The sequence below is a fragment of the Triticum dicoccoides genome, chromosome 6A (assembly GCF_002162155.2).
Source record: "Triticum dicoccoides isolate Atlit2015 ecotype Zavitan chromosome 6A, WEW_v2.0, whole genome shotgun sequence".
NCBI lineage: Eukaryota > Viridiplantae > Streptophyta > Magnoliopsida > Poales > Poaceae > Triticum > Triticum dicoccoides.
The window spans coordinates 570,562,073-570,578,030 of NC_041390.1; the positions used below are offsets into that span (position 1 = coordinate 570,562,073).

At 50.2% G+C, this 15,958-nt stretch overlaps 1 protein-coding gene across 1 annotated transcript; it reads right to left on the bottom strand.

Annotated features, from left to right (window-relative positions):
- Positions 1-991: 991 nt before the first annotated feature.
- On the bottom strand, positions 992-2,244 carry LOC119314257. The gene is made up of 3 exons (XM_037589001.1): positions 2,114-2,244; positions 1,756-1,907; positions 992-1,649 (listed from the first exon to the last, which is right to left on the bottom strand). Exons 2-3 carry the CDS (start codon positions 1,894-1,896, stop codon positions 1,320-1,322), a joined length of 471 nt encoding a protein of 156 aa, XP_037444898.1. The 5' UTR covers positions 1,897-1,907; positions 2,114-2,244; the 3' UTR covers positions 992-1,319.
- Positions 2,245-15,958: the final 13,714 nt, after the last annotated feature.

The window sequence follows — 15,958 nt, forward strand, 5'->3', positions numbered from 1 at the left end:
GTGAAATTCAAAAAAAGAAAAGAAAAAAAAGAGGCTACAACCCTTGGTCTTTGCATCATTGCTATGCACACATCCATTCTTATTAAAGTTGATGTAAGACAAACAATGCATTGTTCCATATTTGCCAACAATAGGGAGTAGGGTTTCAAAGCTCTACATGCCAAACTTGAGAGCCGGGTCCATAGGGGAACGGAGCTCGCCATAGATAGTAAGTTTTTCTTGCAAAATGAAAACAGATAAATCAATCAACCATCGATCGTGATGTTGCACCTCACCTAGACCACCAAACGGGTCTTGTACACTTCATTGAAGGTAGGCAGAGACGACGTAGAAATGCCGGTGATGCATCTCCCCTTTGATTCAATGGCGTTTTCACAAATGCGCTCAACAGCTCTGCCGCGCACATGGACGCTTTCGCTCGTTTGGAAACTCGATTTGGCAGCGTCTACTGTGCTGCACATGCACGTCCGCTCGCCAATCATTTCGGCTCCGGAGTAGACGATGGCCGTAAAGCAGTGTGCTTGCATTAATTCTACTACTCCCTCCGTTCACTTTTGTAAGTCATTTCAGACAACTGAAAATAGGCTACTTTGCACGCTGTCTGAAATTCTTCAGCGCCTTATAAAAGTGAACAGAGGGAGTAGAAGTTTCTATCGACTAGCATTACATTCCTCGTGTGTTGTGTCGCATGCACTTGTGCACACTCGCACGGTCGTCGACGTATGTGTTCGAGCCTGGACGTGGCAAGCAGGACGTGCTCCAGTTATTATAAGGGAGAGTTGCTTGCAATTGACAATTTTTTTCTTCACAAATACAACGTGTCAATGTACTGTACTATAGTACAATCTGAACAATTGCTTGCTCGACAGGGGGTTCAGCATGTATGTAGTATGTACAGAGGTTGGACCCCAACGAGTGGCCCCTCCAAACTTGGAACGAGAGATTTATTAAAAAAAAACTTGGAACGAGAGAGAGCGCTTGGCTGCCAGAATGAATGCAAAACAATGGCCCACGTACTGACTCATACAGATAACTGATGTATGCTCAAAAAAAAAAATACAGATAACTGATGTCTCATACAGTACAGCCCAAATGGACCGACTAGTACAGTTGATCGGTCCGATTAACATCACACTAGCAGATCGATTCACACACACGGCACTCGATCATAATGCATAGTACTGGCTAGAGTACGATATCGATTCGCACATACAGAATGTGCTTATTATCCCTTGGAAGTTAGAACTAGTCGCAGTACCTCATGAGCTGGTCCACGGGCATGGGCATGATCCCCTGCAGCGCAGCTCTAGCTGAACTCCTCACACCTCGCCTCCAAAACGGAAAAGCCCCATGAAGCTGAAGACGTCGTCCGTTATGAAGTTGCAGGCGCTCCCGATGCAGATCCCGGTGAGGTAGACTCCTGGGTCGGCGGCGAGGAAGATGCGGGCGGCGCGGACGTACATGTAGTGGCAGACGATGGTCAGCGCGCGGTGGAGGTAGGCGAGGGCGCGTTGGCGGCATGGGAGCCGCAGCGCCAGCGCCGCGACGGCCGCCTCGAGCACTGCGCAGAAGAGCATGGCGAGCCAGAGGGCCCTCCACTCCGCGGCGGCCGCCGCCGTCGCCCTGACGCACGGCAGGATGAAGGAAGCCTGCACTCAGACGGCCAGTTTGGCGTGTGATGATCGGATCGGAAAGTCTAGCATGCATCTAGCCTGACAGCTGAGTAGACGGGTTATTAGCTAGGTCGGTACGTACCTGGCTCTGGCTGCTGCAGAGGTGGTAGCGGTCGAGTACGTAGTCGGCCGCTGTGGCCAAGGCGAAGACGACGACGGTGGCGCGGGCGATGTAGAACGCCCGTAGGCTGGCCGGCCGGGCGGCAGTCTTGTTGCCGTCCATGGTGGATGGAGCTAGGACGAGATCAACAACAAGGCAGGCAGGCAGCACACGGTGAGGTCAGTTGTTCAATTCTCAGTCGGAAAAAGAAACGATCGGCGACAAGGAGTAGATCCGAATCAATCCGAGGAGGAGGAGGAGGAGGAAGGGGCGGAGAAAGAAACGATTGACTGCCGTGCCGGAGGCTTGGGGGAGACGGCCGGAGTGGGAGGAGGCTCACCTTCTCCGGTCGTGGTCGGTCGGATCCGAGGACTAACGTCAGATAGCTTGGTCTTGGTGTGCTTCTACGTGAAGGCAGGGTCGAGGCGAGGTGGAGGGCAATGGCTCACGGTGGGACGGTGGGTGGGGCTGTTTAAGTAGAGCCAGCCCGTGACCGTGAGGCCGTGATGCAAAGGTGGTCGATGATGTGCGGGGGAACGACGTACGTGTCGAGCAGGACTGTGGACAGCCGGTGATGAGATGATCTCAGCCGCTGGCCATGGCCAGTGGACACACACGCGTATGCACGCAAGCTACATGCACAAGAATAGAAGGTGGGGCTCCAATGCTCTACTACGCGTACGGTTTTGCCTTTCACAAACAAAAGCAAGCGACTGGCTATGTACCAATCGACCGACTTTCAATAAAACTGTCAGTCAACAGAAAACTACACAGAGAACTGAGATCGACTGACCCCTAAAATAGAGTCAGTCGATTCCTCAGGTCAGCAGCCCAACCCAGAATTCTGGGCTGTATACTTCTGGACTCTTGCTTTCTTCTTCTGGGCCTTCTCCTTATGCTTTCTTCTTCTGGGTCTTAAGGTTTCTCCATGCGATCGGGTCATCATGTGTGAGTAATTTGGTAAGGCAATGCGTTAACGCATCGCCTTGCAAGTCGATGTATTTGTACAAGGGAACAATGAAATGACTTTGAGTATTTAACGTCAACTATGTGTCCGATTGCAACAGAGTTGTCTCTTGTCTTCTTCTTGATCCGCCATGTAAGTACCCAAGATCCCTAAGATCGATCGAGAAGGAGGTAACGAGCGAGGAGGACGCGAAACGTTAACCCGAACAACAGTGAGCATAGGGGTCAATAAGGTAGTGGAAAGCCAATCCTTGAGGATGAATAAGGTGTAGGCATTAAACGCTCAATGTTTCTGTCCGAATCTTTATTTTTAATAACGGAGGTAACCCTGTGAGATGGTAAGGGCTTGCGGTTGAGAATTGACTCTTAATGCAGATCGAGCACCGGTCAAGACATACTTGGAATACATCCTCCACATCTTCGCGTCACAAGCACATCATAGTGTTGTTTTGCAGGGCACACATTAATATCATGATGATCCCGAGTATAAATATAAGGTTGTGAGAGTAAGATCAGAAATTCGCAGGGGCATGCACCTACCAAGCCCCGCTCGGCCTCACGATTGCCTCACGATTCGCAAAGTAGGTGGACCCCGCATGAGTGCACAGTAAGTTTTCAATTTCAATCATTGAAACTTATGATTTTTCATCTAAAACTGGCAATTTTTTCGCTTGCTCTTACCAAGTTTCATACTATATATAATTTTAAAGCATTTTTTCGTTGGTCATAGGTAAAAAAGTTGTGACTTTATCGGTTCCTCGTACTAAGTTTCAAGAGTTAAACCTTAATATTTATTTTCAAAATTCGACAAAACATATTCAAAATGGATCTTATTTCAAGTACCCCGATAACGCCCAAACGTTTGTTTTTTGACCATGGCAAATCGAACATTTTCATGGGAATTTTAGTGATCCAAAGATGACAAGTTTAGTTGATTTGCAAGGCAAATCCGTGATTAGTGTATTTTTTCTAGGAAATTGCCGTGCGTGTTAACTAAACTTGTCATCCTCGCGTTACTAAAATTTCATCGAAAACGATCGATTTGCCATGGTCAAATTCCGAATGTTTGGTATTTATCATTTTTGTATTTAAAAGCCCTTGATGCGAGAAACATGAATATGAAAACAAAACTTAGTTTGGCCCTTTTATTCACAAGATATAAATCTTTGACAATCGAAAGCAAAAAGGAAAAACACGAGCAAGACTCGGTGCCCCACACCCACTTGCCACAAATGCTCTTCCAGAGTAAGCCCTCATACATACGCTTTTTTAATACTAGTATTTTTCATCCCTAAGTTCTTTTTTTCTTTTATACGCCTGCCAAACTTGAGAGCCGGGGTTCAAAATGGAACAGAGTTTCTTCCTAAACAAAAACAACACATTTCAAAGCCCAATAATAAAGATCTAAAGAGAAAAAACGGACGTAACGCCCCAAAATCAGAAGGGTCTTGCTTGTCAGCTCGCTTTAGTGCAGCCATGGGTTTAAGAGGAACGGGTGTGGAAAGTTTAGGATTAATTATCCAGTTTAACTATATGATGGCCAAGAACAAACTAGGTTTAGTGCAGCCATGCCCCGCTTCAATGCTATGACCTACTAGATAACTTCTGGCCCCGCAATCGACATATACATGTGTACACATGGGTTCCGCTTCGGTACACAACCTGTCCCATACATGTTAACCATCAAATACTGCACGAGTCTCATCATTGTACCATGTGGCATCCGCGTACCCGGTAGAAACCCGGACCGCTAGGAAAACCACTCTCTGCAACCGTGGAGAAAAAGGAGAAAAAAAGAAAAGAAAAAGAGGGCATGACGATGGTCCTTGGTACAACCTTTTTGAGAGGGTGTTGATGTGATCAATCCTGTGACATAAAGCCAACACAGACTACTGATGCGAGGCTCCACACAGGTACACACGCACAAGCATATACTACAAGAGATTGGCTGCCACAAATACACCCCTATACATTGGATGTGGGCCACCATAGCGCGAATCATGGAGCAATTGACCGGTGGATGTTTCACTGCTAGTTGCCGGAACCGTTAGAGTGCTTTGGGGTGTGATGCATGCTAGGTGAGTGTCTTGCCTCCACCATAGGCGCGGCGCTTTAGGCCTTTTACGGTCATCGAGTGTGTGTTAGGTTGCTTGCATTAGGTCCAACCAGGATGCGCGATATAAAATTGGCCCGTTTGATAACCTGCATTCATTGTTTGGTTTGCATAGCACGGACCCGCTAGGAACGACCGAATCGGCCGTTTAGACTCGGGCGTTGCAGGGGAGGGGAACATGGCGCCGAGCTCATGCGAGCAGGGAAATGGTGCGAGCTCTCATGCACCCCCGAAAAAGTGGTGGGAGGAATTGGGGCAACCTCCTGCCTAATCGGTCACCCTATATAGCCACACTCGGCTCATGACCCAAACACCCGCCGCCGCCACCCCCCTCAAGCTCTCCGTTGATTGCTATTCCTCTTCTCCAACCTGTTGCGCACCTCCATCGGGCTTCATCGATGGCTGTAAGTTTGATCAGTCCATCCTCCCTACTTGTTCCAGCTTAGATCTGTGAGTATGTGGTAGGCGTAGATCTATGAGCATGTGGTAGAATTGTATACCATTGATCTGTGAGAATGTGATGTTGTGGTAGCTAGTGGTGATGGATTGGTAGCTTGCTAGGTATTGCTGTAGGCTTTGATGATGTTCATGTTGTTTTCCATGTTGGCAAGGATGATAATATGGTAGATATGGTACTGGCCTGTGAATCAGAGCATGTGTACTATGCTAGTTTGCAAGTACGTGGGTGTGGTAGTGTGTTGAACTACATGGAATGCTATGAGTTTGAAGATCAATCATAGGGTGGTGTGTTGAACTTTGTGATACTTATGTACTATGCTTACTGTCCATGTGTAGTGGCATTTCTTACTGTTCATGTGTAGTTTGTTCCATCAATTATGATGCTAATGTTTGTAGGAGATGAGCACCCAAGAGTTTAGTTAGGCAATTGTCTTGTCCGAGAGCCAATTGTCATCGTCCGATGTTGAGAACTCCAAGCCTATGACCGAGGAGCAGATGCCTCCAGATTCAGATGTCTTATAGGGGTCTGTTAGGGCTCTAACATATGTGGTTGTGCCTAATGCTGCTGCTCCTGCTGCACATAAGGCAGCCATCAAGGCTGGGAAGAAAAAGATGGTTGGGATGGGGAACTCGATGAAATCGTAGTCATTCATGTCCACCTTCGTGCTTAAAAGGATGTGTGAGATCATAGTCAGTGGGGTGAGAACTAACAAGGGCTTCAAAGAGGTGCACTTGAACTCTGTTGCCAAGCAGGTGCTTGAGTTCTGTGGCCAAGAGGTCACTTCAACCCATGTCTACAGCAACCTCAGGAAGTTGAGAGTCAGATGGATCAAAGTGTCCAAGCTTAGAGACCTTAGCTGCGCATCATGGGGTAAGGACACCTACATGATCCTGCTGGAGGCAAATCACTATCAAGGCCACATCGTGGTTGGCTCACATACCACTTGTTTAAGCCTGTCTAACATGACACTCACACCATTATTTAAAACAGGCAATCCTGAAATGTTTGAGAAAATCACTCTGATATTGCCACTAATGAGTAATAAATGCGAGAGATAACAAATCCTTTGTTTAATGTGTTTTCGCAAATAAATGGCTTAATATGGGAGGAAATCATCACATAGATGAAAATAAGAAATGTTGAGGAAGAGAGGAAGAAATTGGAAGCGCACCAGAAGAAACAGAGCGTTCGACGACCTTCGGTGTGGCCGACCCACTCATACCAAGCGCCGACGGCTCCAGGATGTCCAACCAATCAACCTTTATAATATGGCCAACACTAGAATCTTAACGAGGAGATCACCATTTGCGAAATAGAACACCAGAACCATCTTCCAACCCTAGCCACCGCCTTTTTCCGTCTCATCTTCATAGCCGTCACCACCATATTACCGCAGCAATCCACCTCCAAGTTAGCCATACTTGTAATCGTGTATCGCATCCGACACTTATTGTAAGACATATTACCCATAAAATATTCTTCTTCATGTCGTCTTCATTGAGTTCATCCTGCTACTGGATCGTCATGTGTGAATAATTTGATAAGGCATTGGGTTGAGGCATTGCCTTGCAACTCGATGTATTTGTACAAGGGATCAATAAAATGACTTTGAGTATTTAATGTCAAACTATGTGTCCAATTGCAACTGAGTTGTCTCTTTTCTGCTTCTTGATCAGCCCTGTAGGTACCCAGGATCCCTAAGATCGATCGAGGAGGAGGCAAGGTGTGAGGAGGACGCGGAACGCTAACCCAAACAACAATGAGAGAAGGGGTTAGTAATTAAGGTAGTGGAAAGCCAATCCTTGGGAATGAATAAGGTATAGACATCAAACGCTCAGGCCCCGTTCTATGCAAAGGTTTGTAAAACCATAGGACACTATAAAATGGAGGAATGGCATGGGGATGGAGTGGTAAAACTCTGGAGCTAGAATCCATAGGAGAACCGAAAGAGACGCGTTCGGTGAGAGCATGTGAAGGCACAGGAAAGGTAGGACCCAGTAGCACCTCTTTGCCAGATTTTTTCCTTATCAAATGTGTTTTTCCGTGTGTGGTGCCTCCACGTGGCAGCTGTGGGGTCCTATTTTAGCAAGACAACAAAGTCACATCAACTTTCCTTCACTTCCCCTCGTGCTTCCGCCCAGAAAATGCGTTCATACTGGATGTTTTTCTTCCTGTAAAAATGGAGGCAGCCACAACTTTCCTTTGGAACCTGAAGAGTCGAATCCTGTGGACCGAACGCAGATTTGGGAAACTTTCCGGTGGTTTCTTATTCCTGCACATATCCTGTAAAATTCCTATGTACCGAACGCACCCTCAATTTTTTTGTCTGAATCTTTATTTTAATAACCGAGATAACCCCGTGAGACGGTAAGGGCCTGGGATTGACAACTAACTCTTAATGCAGATCGGACATCGGTCAAGACGTACTTGGACCACATTCCCCACATCTTCGCGTCACAAGCACATCATAGTGTTGGCACAAATTAGTATCATGATGATCCCAAGTATAAATATAAGGTTGTGAGAGTAAGATCGGATTCGCAAAGTAGTTGGACCCCGCACGAGTGCATAGTAAGTTTTAAGTTTCAATCATTGAAACTTACGTTTTTTATCTGAAACTCGCAATTTTCTCGCTCGCTCTTACCAAGTTTCGTATATATAATTTTAAAGTTTTTTTGTCGATCGTAGGCAAAAATATCATGATTTTATCGGTCACTTGTAATAAGATTCAAGAGTTCAAACTTAATATTTATTTTCAAAATTCGTCAAAACATATTCAAAGTGGATCTTATTTAAAGTACCCCGATAACGCCCGAACTTTGTTTTCTTGCCATGGCAAATAAAACATTTTCGAGGGCAACTTTAGTGATGCCAAGATGGCATATTTAGTTGATTCGCATGGCAAATCCGTTGGTCAGTGTTTTCTTTTCCAGAAAATGGTCGCGTTATTAAAATTGTCATCGCAAACGTTCGATTTGTCATAGTCAAATTCCGAATGTTCGGTATTTACCTTTTTCATATTTAAAAGCCTTTGACGCGAGAAACGTGAATATGAAAACCAAACTTAATTTGAATTTTTTATTCAAAAGATATGAAACTTTGTAAGCCGAAAAAGAAAAGAAAAAGCACGAGCGAGACTCGTTGCCCCACACCCGCGTGCCACAAATGCTCTTCGAGAGTAAGACCCCGTACCGATGCTTCTTTAATGCTAGTATTTTCATCCCTAAGTTCTTTTTTCCTTTCATACGCCTGCCAAACTTGAGAGCCGGGTCCATAGGAGAGCAGAGTTTGTTGCAATACGAAAACAATACATTTCAAGGACGCGGACGTTTGGTCTATGGGGACATCTATACCCTATATGGATTTATTTTAGTAATTCAACAAAAAGTCAAAAAATATGAAAATATTTTTGAAATAAACTTGACTTTTCATTGTACTTGTGAGAAAAATTTCACAAAAAGAAAATTACCCTTTGACTTCTTTTCAAGAAAGATAATTTTTTGGCCGCAATTGTGTAAATAGTAACCTATAATAGCAAATAAATTTTGTCTTTTTCGCTATGAAGTCAACGTTGTTTTTTATCCTGAAAATTTATATACTAGTGCAAAAGTAAGCCAGGTTTATTGTAAAAAAAACTTTTGAAATATTTTGACTTTTTGTTAATTATAAATCCTCATATAGGGTGTATATACAACCAGGAACCAAAGTGTATTTCCCCACATTTAAAGCCTAATAAAGATCAAAAGAGAAAAAACAGCGACAGTTGGACGTGGCGCCCCAAAAGCAGAAGGGTCTTGCTTGTCAGCTCGCCATAGATAGTAGTACGTACGTTTTTCTTACAAAATGAAAAAAAACAATCAACCATCGTGATGTTGCACCCCACCTAGACTACCAAAAAGGTCTTATTTCGTTAAAGGTAGAGAAGTAGAAATGCCCGGTGGCGCATCTCCCCCAGACCGACCCCCTCTCCGCTTTGATTCAATGGCGTTTCTACAAATGCACTCAGCCGATGTAGAGCAGCAACACAAGCACGACCTGCTGCAGCGCCATCACAGTTCTACGCCCGGACCGAGTAGAGGAGCGGGAAGGATGGAGCGCAGCGACCCTCCCCCGAGCCCGCCTCACCACCACCAGCCCCTCCCGACGAGGGCCATTCCGGCCTCGCCAGCCACCCCTTCCTCCCTCTCGCTGCGCCTGTTTCAGCTGCCACCGCCCCCGCCCCGCCTGCCGCGCGGTTTCGTCCCGGTGGTGATCTCTGCTGCCGCTGACGCGTCCCTGCCCGATCTAGATCGGCAGCCGCGCAGATCTGGATCCTCTCTGCCCTCGCCATCCTCCTGCGCGCGGATCCAGGAGGCTTTGAATGCGGGCGTGGTTCTGGAGACGCAACCGGAGCTTCAAGGCGGATGCGTGCGCGTCGCGTCCATCATCGTCGCCCCTGCAGTGGGCATTCATGGCGATGCCGCCATCAATGCGGGTGATGGGGCATGCGACGACGGGATGGCGCCTCCCCAGCTTTCTCCCCGGTCTCCCGCTGCCCCCGCCGCGCGCCTTCATGGCCATGCTCAGCGCGAGCTGCTGGAGCCAGGCTGGACGCGCGTGGGCTCGGTGCGCAATTCCCAGCGGCCGCGTCTGCCTCCACCGCCCTCTGCACATCGCAAGCGCCTTCATATCCCCCCGCACCTCGTGGGCAAGTGCTTCAATTGTTTCTCCCCACTTCACCACATCAGAGAGTGCACGGAGGAGGTGCGTTGCAACGCCTGCTTCCGGCCTGGCCATCGGGCTCGTGGGTGCCCGAACAGGGGGCGTCCTCCTACTTCTGCTCGCCCTGCTGCTCCAGTTCGGGCTCGCCAGGCGGCTCCTCCTCTGCGACCGCCTCTCCCGCAAGACCTCTCCTACCGGGATGCCTTGATGGCGCGTCGCGCTGACGCCCCGCAGCTCTGCGCTGGCGACCCGCAGCTCAGGCCGGCCATGGGGAGGGTCGTCGCGCCGGCAATGCCGGACATGGAGGTGCATGCCGACGCCCTCGCCAGCTGCTGCGTGCTCATCTCGCTGGGAGGTGACCGCCGCCGCTCGGTTTCCACCTCGGCCGTCGCCAACGCCCTACACAAGGAGTTCAATGTGCCGCTCAACCTCGTCACCGTCGTGCGCCATGTCCCAGAGGACTTCCTCGCCAAGTTCACCCACCCTCACCACCGCGACGACGTCATCGCCCGCGGCAACTTCGTGCGTGACCAGCTGCAGCTTCACCCCAAGCCTTGGATCATGGAGGCGCAAGCAGAGCACCAAGAGATGAAGCACCATGTTCAGCTCAGCTTGGAGGGCATCCCCTGCATGCCTGGAATGAGGACACCATCGGCCGCATCATTGGCGTCGACAGCGAGCTCGACTACATCCTCCCGCGCTCCACCCGCAAGGAAGACGCACGCACGCTCGACATCTGGGTGTGGACGACGAACCCAAGCTACATCCCAAAGGTGATGCAGCTCTCACTGCCTGCCAGACGCGCCCAGCGGCGAGGGCATGGTCGGCGCCGTCTCCGCTACAGAGTCCTGGTCCACCTGGGGCTCCACGAGGACTACTCCGGCGCCAACGATGACAACCCAAGGGCCAACCCGGACAACTACGAGCACACTTGGCACTACCATGTGGTGGATGGCGACCGGGCGCCGTCGGACACCCAAGAGGAGCCTCGCGATGGGCACGGCCGTGGGTGCCGTGACGATGACGAAGATGACGCGCGGCGAGGCCGCGATCACGGGCATGACGACAGGGCCTCCAGGTGGCCGGGACGCAGCCGTTCGCGCGCTGCCCGTGACCACGACGGTGACCGTGGTGACGACCAGAGGCGGGGACGCGATGCCCGCGATGGTCGGGATGGGCACAGGCGTCGGCAAGCTGGAGCCTCTGACCCTTCCACCAGCCCTGCCAGGAGCCCGCGGGGTGGCTCTTCGCGTTGCACGCACCCTCTCGACGCTGCGCGCTCGACTTCCCCCACGTCCGTCCTCCCAACTCCGCCATCTCCGGTGATAATGTCTGAGGAAGTTGCCGCGGTCGGAAGCACGGCTGCTAGCACCGTCCTGCGCATCCTTCCAGTTCCAACCCCTACCCCGACGCTGTCTGCCTCTTCCTCAACGCCAGCACGCCCACCAGGATACGAGCTCTCCATTCCGCTCAGCTCGCCTCGTCAGGCTACTAGCGAGACGCGCCCCTCGTTGGCCATGCCTCTTCATGTCACATGTCAGCCAGCTCGCCGCACCCCATCGCCGACTCGCCATGGCCACGACAGCTTCGATGCCCTCTTCAAACAGCCGGAGGCTGCGCTCCTGTCTGCACCACCTCCTATGTCACGCGCGCAGATCACTCGAAGGAAGACCATGGCAGGCGTCACAATCAACTCCAGCGTCGGCTTCTCCCTGCAGCGCACCGTTGCGCGCGCTAAGGAGCGATGGGCTGCTGCTCCGGTCTCGGTGGAGGCTGAGAAGCTCGTCTGCCGAAGCCTTGGGATCGTGCAAGACGGCAAAGATGTCACAAAGGATGCACTGGATGAGCTGGGCCGCCGTTTCCAGCACGAGCTATCGCCGACAGTGATATCGGCGCCACGTGCTCTGTTCAAGCTTGATGACGAGGAGGCCACGGCTGTCGAAGACGCCCTGATCAACCATGGTGGTCAGGCTGCTCTGGACCACGAGGTGGTCGAGGCTACAGGAGTTGCATGATAGTTCAGCAGGCACCAACCGAAGCGAGTTTTAGCTAGTTTCCAATGTTATCCTTCTTAGCTCAAGTTAATTGTTCCAGTGATCGGTGGCCAAGCTTCTCTTGCCTCCCTGATGGTTGTAACCGTGTGTCGGCCTGCTGTACCTCTGTAGCTGGTTGTATCCTCGTTGTACTGCTTCCTAGTGTGATGAAGAATGCATGTGTTTGTATCCTCGTTGTATCCTGGAGCCTTCCCCAAGTCAGACCACACTCCATTGCAGCTATGTCTTCGCCTATTCCCTGTTCCCCTGTGATACAACCTTGCTGGGCGCTGTTCCACAGTGCCATGAGAACCATCGTTTCCCCATGATAGAACAAAAAATCGACTTCCTCAGTTGGAATGTGCGAGGGCTGAATGATCCTCATAGACGCGCGACGGTGCACGAGACGATCGCCTCCTCGTCCTGCCACATAGTTTGCCTCCAGGAGTCTAAGCTGGAGGATGTTGACCAATTTGTTGCCACCTACCTAGGCGGAAATCGGCTACGGAGCTTCGCCCAACGGCCTGCGGTGGGCACTAGAGGCGGCATGCTAGTGCTTTGGGATGATAGTGTCGTCCGTATTTCGGACGTCCACACCTCCGAATTTTGCTTGTCGGTAACTGTCAACGTGCTTCACTCTGAGACATCATTCAAGTTAACTACTGTTTATGGACCCACGGCTTCCAACAGAAAGGATGATTTCTTCAAGGACTTGATCGCCCAAAAGCCAACTACTGGAACCAAATGGATTGCCATGGGCGATTTCAACCAAATCTCAAGGGCCAGAGACAAAAACAATAGAAATGTCAACCGCAGTCGTATTAACCGCTTTCGTGATGCTCTCGACTCATGCGAACTCAAAGAAATTCACCTACAGAACAGACGTTTCACTTGGAGTAATGAGCGGCAAAATGCCACTTTATGCAAGCTTGACTCGGTCTTCTGTAATGCTGATTGGGACATGCATTTTGGATCGCACGTGCTCCACGCCATCTCTTCCTCACTCTCAGATCATTGTCCTCTCCTCCTCGCTGATGATAAAGGGACAAAGCGACCAAGATGCTTCAAGTTTGAGAATTTTTGGACATGTCTTCCAGGCTTCCGAGACATCGTGCTCAAAGCTTGGGCGGATCCATGCGAGCATACTAAGCCTTGCCAATGGATTTTCTTCAAGCTAAAGCACACATGATGGCTCCTGGCTAAATGGAGCAAGGGTCTTTTCTCAAAGGTGAAGCTTCACCTGCATGCGGCCCTCTTCATCATCCTCCATCTCGACATTGCCCAGGAAACACGCCCACTCTCTATGGCGGAAAGGGACCTTCAAGGTCGTCTCAAGCGTCGAGTCATTTCCCTCGCCTCGGTTGAAAGGGCAAGAAAGAAGCAATGCGCTCGCATAGCAAATATCAGAGAGGGCGATGCCAATACCAAATTCTTCCATCTCATAATAAATGGGCGCCGAAGGAAGAACCACATTCACCGACTAAAGAGAAATGGTGGATGGGTCGCTGATCACAAGGTCAAAGAGGAAATCATCCATGAGCACTTTGCAGGGAGATTGGGTGGAGGCCAACACAGCCAAACGGACCTAAACTGGGAGAACCTCAACCTGAGGATGGTTGATCTGACCGGTATTGATTCCCCCATCACTGATGATGAGGTCATGGCTGCCATTAACCTCATGCCGGGCGACAGGGCCCCGAGGCCGGATGGCTTCACGGGCGTTTTTTTCAAGAAGTGTTGACCCATTGTCAAGGACGATCTCATGCGAGTTATTCATCAATTCAGCAACCTACAAACGTCCAACCTACACTGGCTGAACTCGGCAAATATTGTCTTACCCCCGAAGAAGGATGGGGCGGAAGAGATTGGGGATTTCCGCCCCATCAGCCTCATTCACGCTATCGCCAAGATCATTGCCAAGGTGTTGTCTGTTCGTCTTGCCCCATTCATGAACAACTTGGTCTCCAACGCGCAAAGTGCTTTCATAAAAAAAAGCATCCATGACAACTTCATGTACATCAGAAACCTTGCACGACGACTGCATCGAAACAAGACCCCATCCTTGCTTTTCAAGTTGGACATTCGGAAGGCCTTCGACTCGGTGCGATGGAAATATATCCTGGACCTGCTTCATCGCTTGGGCTTTCCGGACCGCTTTCGGGATTGGATTGCTGCCCTTTTCTGCACCTCATCGTTACGCGTTCTTCTCAACGGTATTGTCGGGCCCCCCATCCTCCATGGTTGTGGACTTAGGCAGGGAGACCCTCTCTCTCCCTTGCTTTTCGTCATCGCAATCGACACACTGCAGCAGATCCTCGATGTCGCGATGATCCACAACCTCCTACACAAGCTTCGAGGGAGGGGATCACTTGTTCGGACCTCCCTCTATGCTGATGATGCAACGATTTTCATCTCGCCGACGCGGGAGGACGTCCATAACCTTGCTGCCATCCTCAGATATTTCGGCGAGGTCACCGGGCTGTCAACCAACTTTCAAAAGAGCTCTGTAGTTGCTATTCGGTGTGGTCACATGAACCTGGATGACATTCTGGCCAGCCTTCCTGCTATGCGGACGTCCTTCCTGATGAAGTACCTGGGCCTCCCCCTTTCGATCTGGCAGCTCAAAAGGGTTGACTTTCAACTCCTTGAGGATAAGATTGCGGCGAGGTTGCCCCCCTGGCAGGGGCGGAACATTACCACCATTGGGCGGGCGGCCTTGGTGAAATCGATCCTCACCTCACAAGTTGTCTACCACATCACCCCGCTCACAGTCCCCCCTGGTGTGCTGCAAAGCATCAACAAGATTGAGCGGGCTTTTTTGTGGTCAGCTAGTGACACAACTACAGGAGCAAAATGCAAGGTCAATTGGGAGACAGTCTGCCGCCCTACACAGCTCGGTGGGCTTGGCATACTCCACTTGGGGAAATTTGCGAGAGCTCTCAGGATGAGATGGCCCTGGATGGCATGGAAGGACCCGTCTAAGTTGTGGGTTGGCCTGGGCAACCCATGCTCCGAGGTGGATATGAACCTTTTCTACGCATCCACAGTCATCACCTTGGGCAACGGAGGGAAGACACCTTTCTGGGACGCGCCATGGTTAGGAGGGAAAAGGCTAAAGGATATTGCCCCACTCATTTTTGCGGCCTGCAAGCGAAAAAAATGGTGTGTGAGGGAGGCCATGCGCGACAAGGCTTGGGTGCACAAGATTAACCCTTCTACCGACCTCACGGTGGGGCACATTGTCCAGTTTGTTGACCTCTGGGTGAGGCTTCTAGGCATACAATTACAAATGGACGTTGACGACGACATCACTTGGAAATTTGAGGCAAATGGAGAATACTCGGCAGGCTCTGCTTATAGGGCACAATTCTTGGGCTCCACCTCCACAATCATGAACAAGACCGTCTGGAAGGTTTGGGCGCCTCCCAAGGTCAAGTTCTTCCCATGGTTGGCCATCCAAAACAGAATATGGACTGCGGATAGGCTGCAGAAGAGGGGTTGGAAGAATTATGGCCTATGCGCCCTTTGCAGGAGGGCCAACGAGACATCCGGTCACCTCTTCTTTAAATGCCGGTTTACCCTGCGTATTTGGAGAATGGTCAAAGCATGGCTTGGACTTGGGGCGCTGGAGATGAATAGGTGGGGGACGGAACGCAACATCAAGTGTTGGTGGACAAGCATGTCCAAACCAAATACAACAAACAGGAAGACCATGGCTCACTTACCATGCTTGTATGTTGGGTCATCTGGAATGAGAGAAACACTAGAGTCTTCCAGAAGAAATCGACGCCGCCACACTACATTCTAAAACTCATCCAGGAGGAGGCCAGGACGTGGGTCACCGCGGGGGCTAGACATCTGAGCACCATCATGCGGCGAGAGTAATCCGTTTGCACCTTTTGTTGATGGGCT

Excerpts from the sequence above, each read along its gene's own strand:
- LOC119314257 (XM_037589001.1), bottom strand. The coding sequence starts at position 1,896 with ATGGACGGCAACAAGACTGCCGCCCGGCCGGCCAGCCTACGGGCGTTC. Across the intron at positions 1,650-1,755 it reads TCTGCAGCAGCCAGAGCCAG|GCTTCCTTCATCCTGCCGTG; the intron begins GTACGTACCGAC and ends GTCTGAGTGCAG.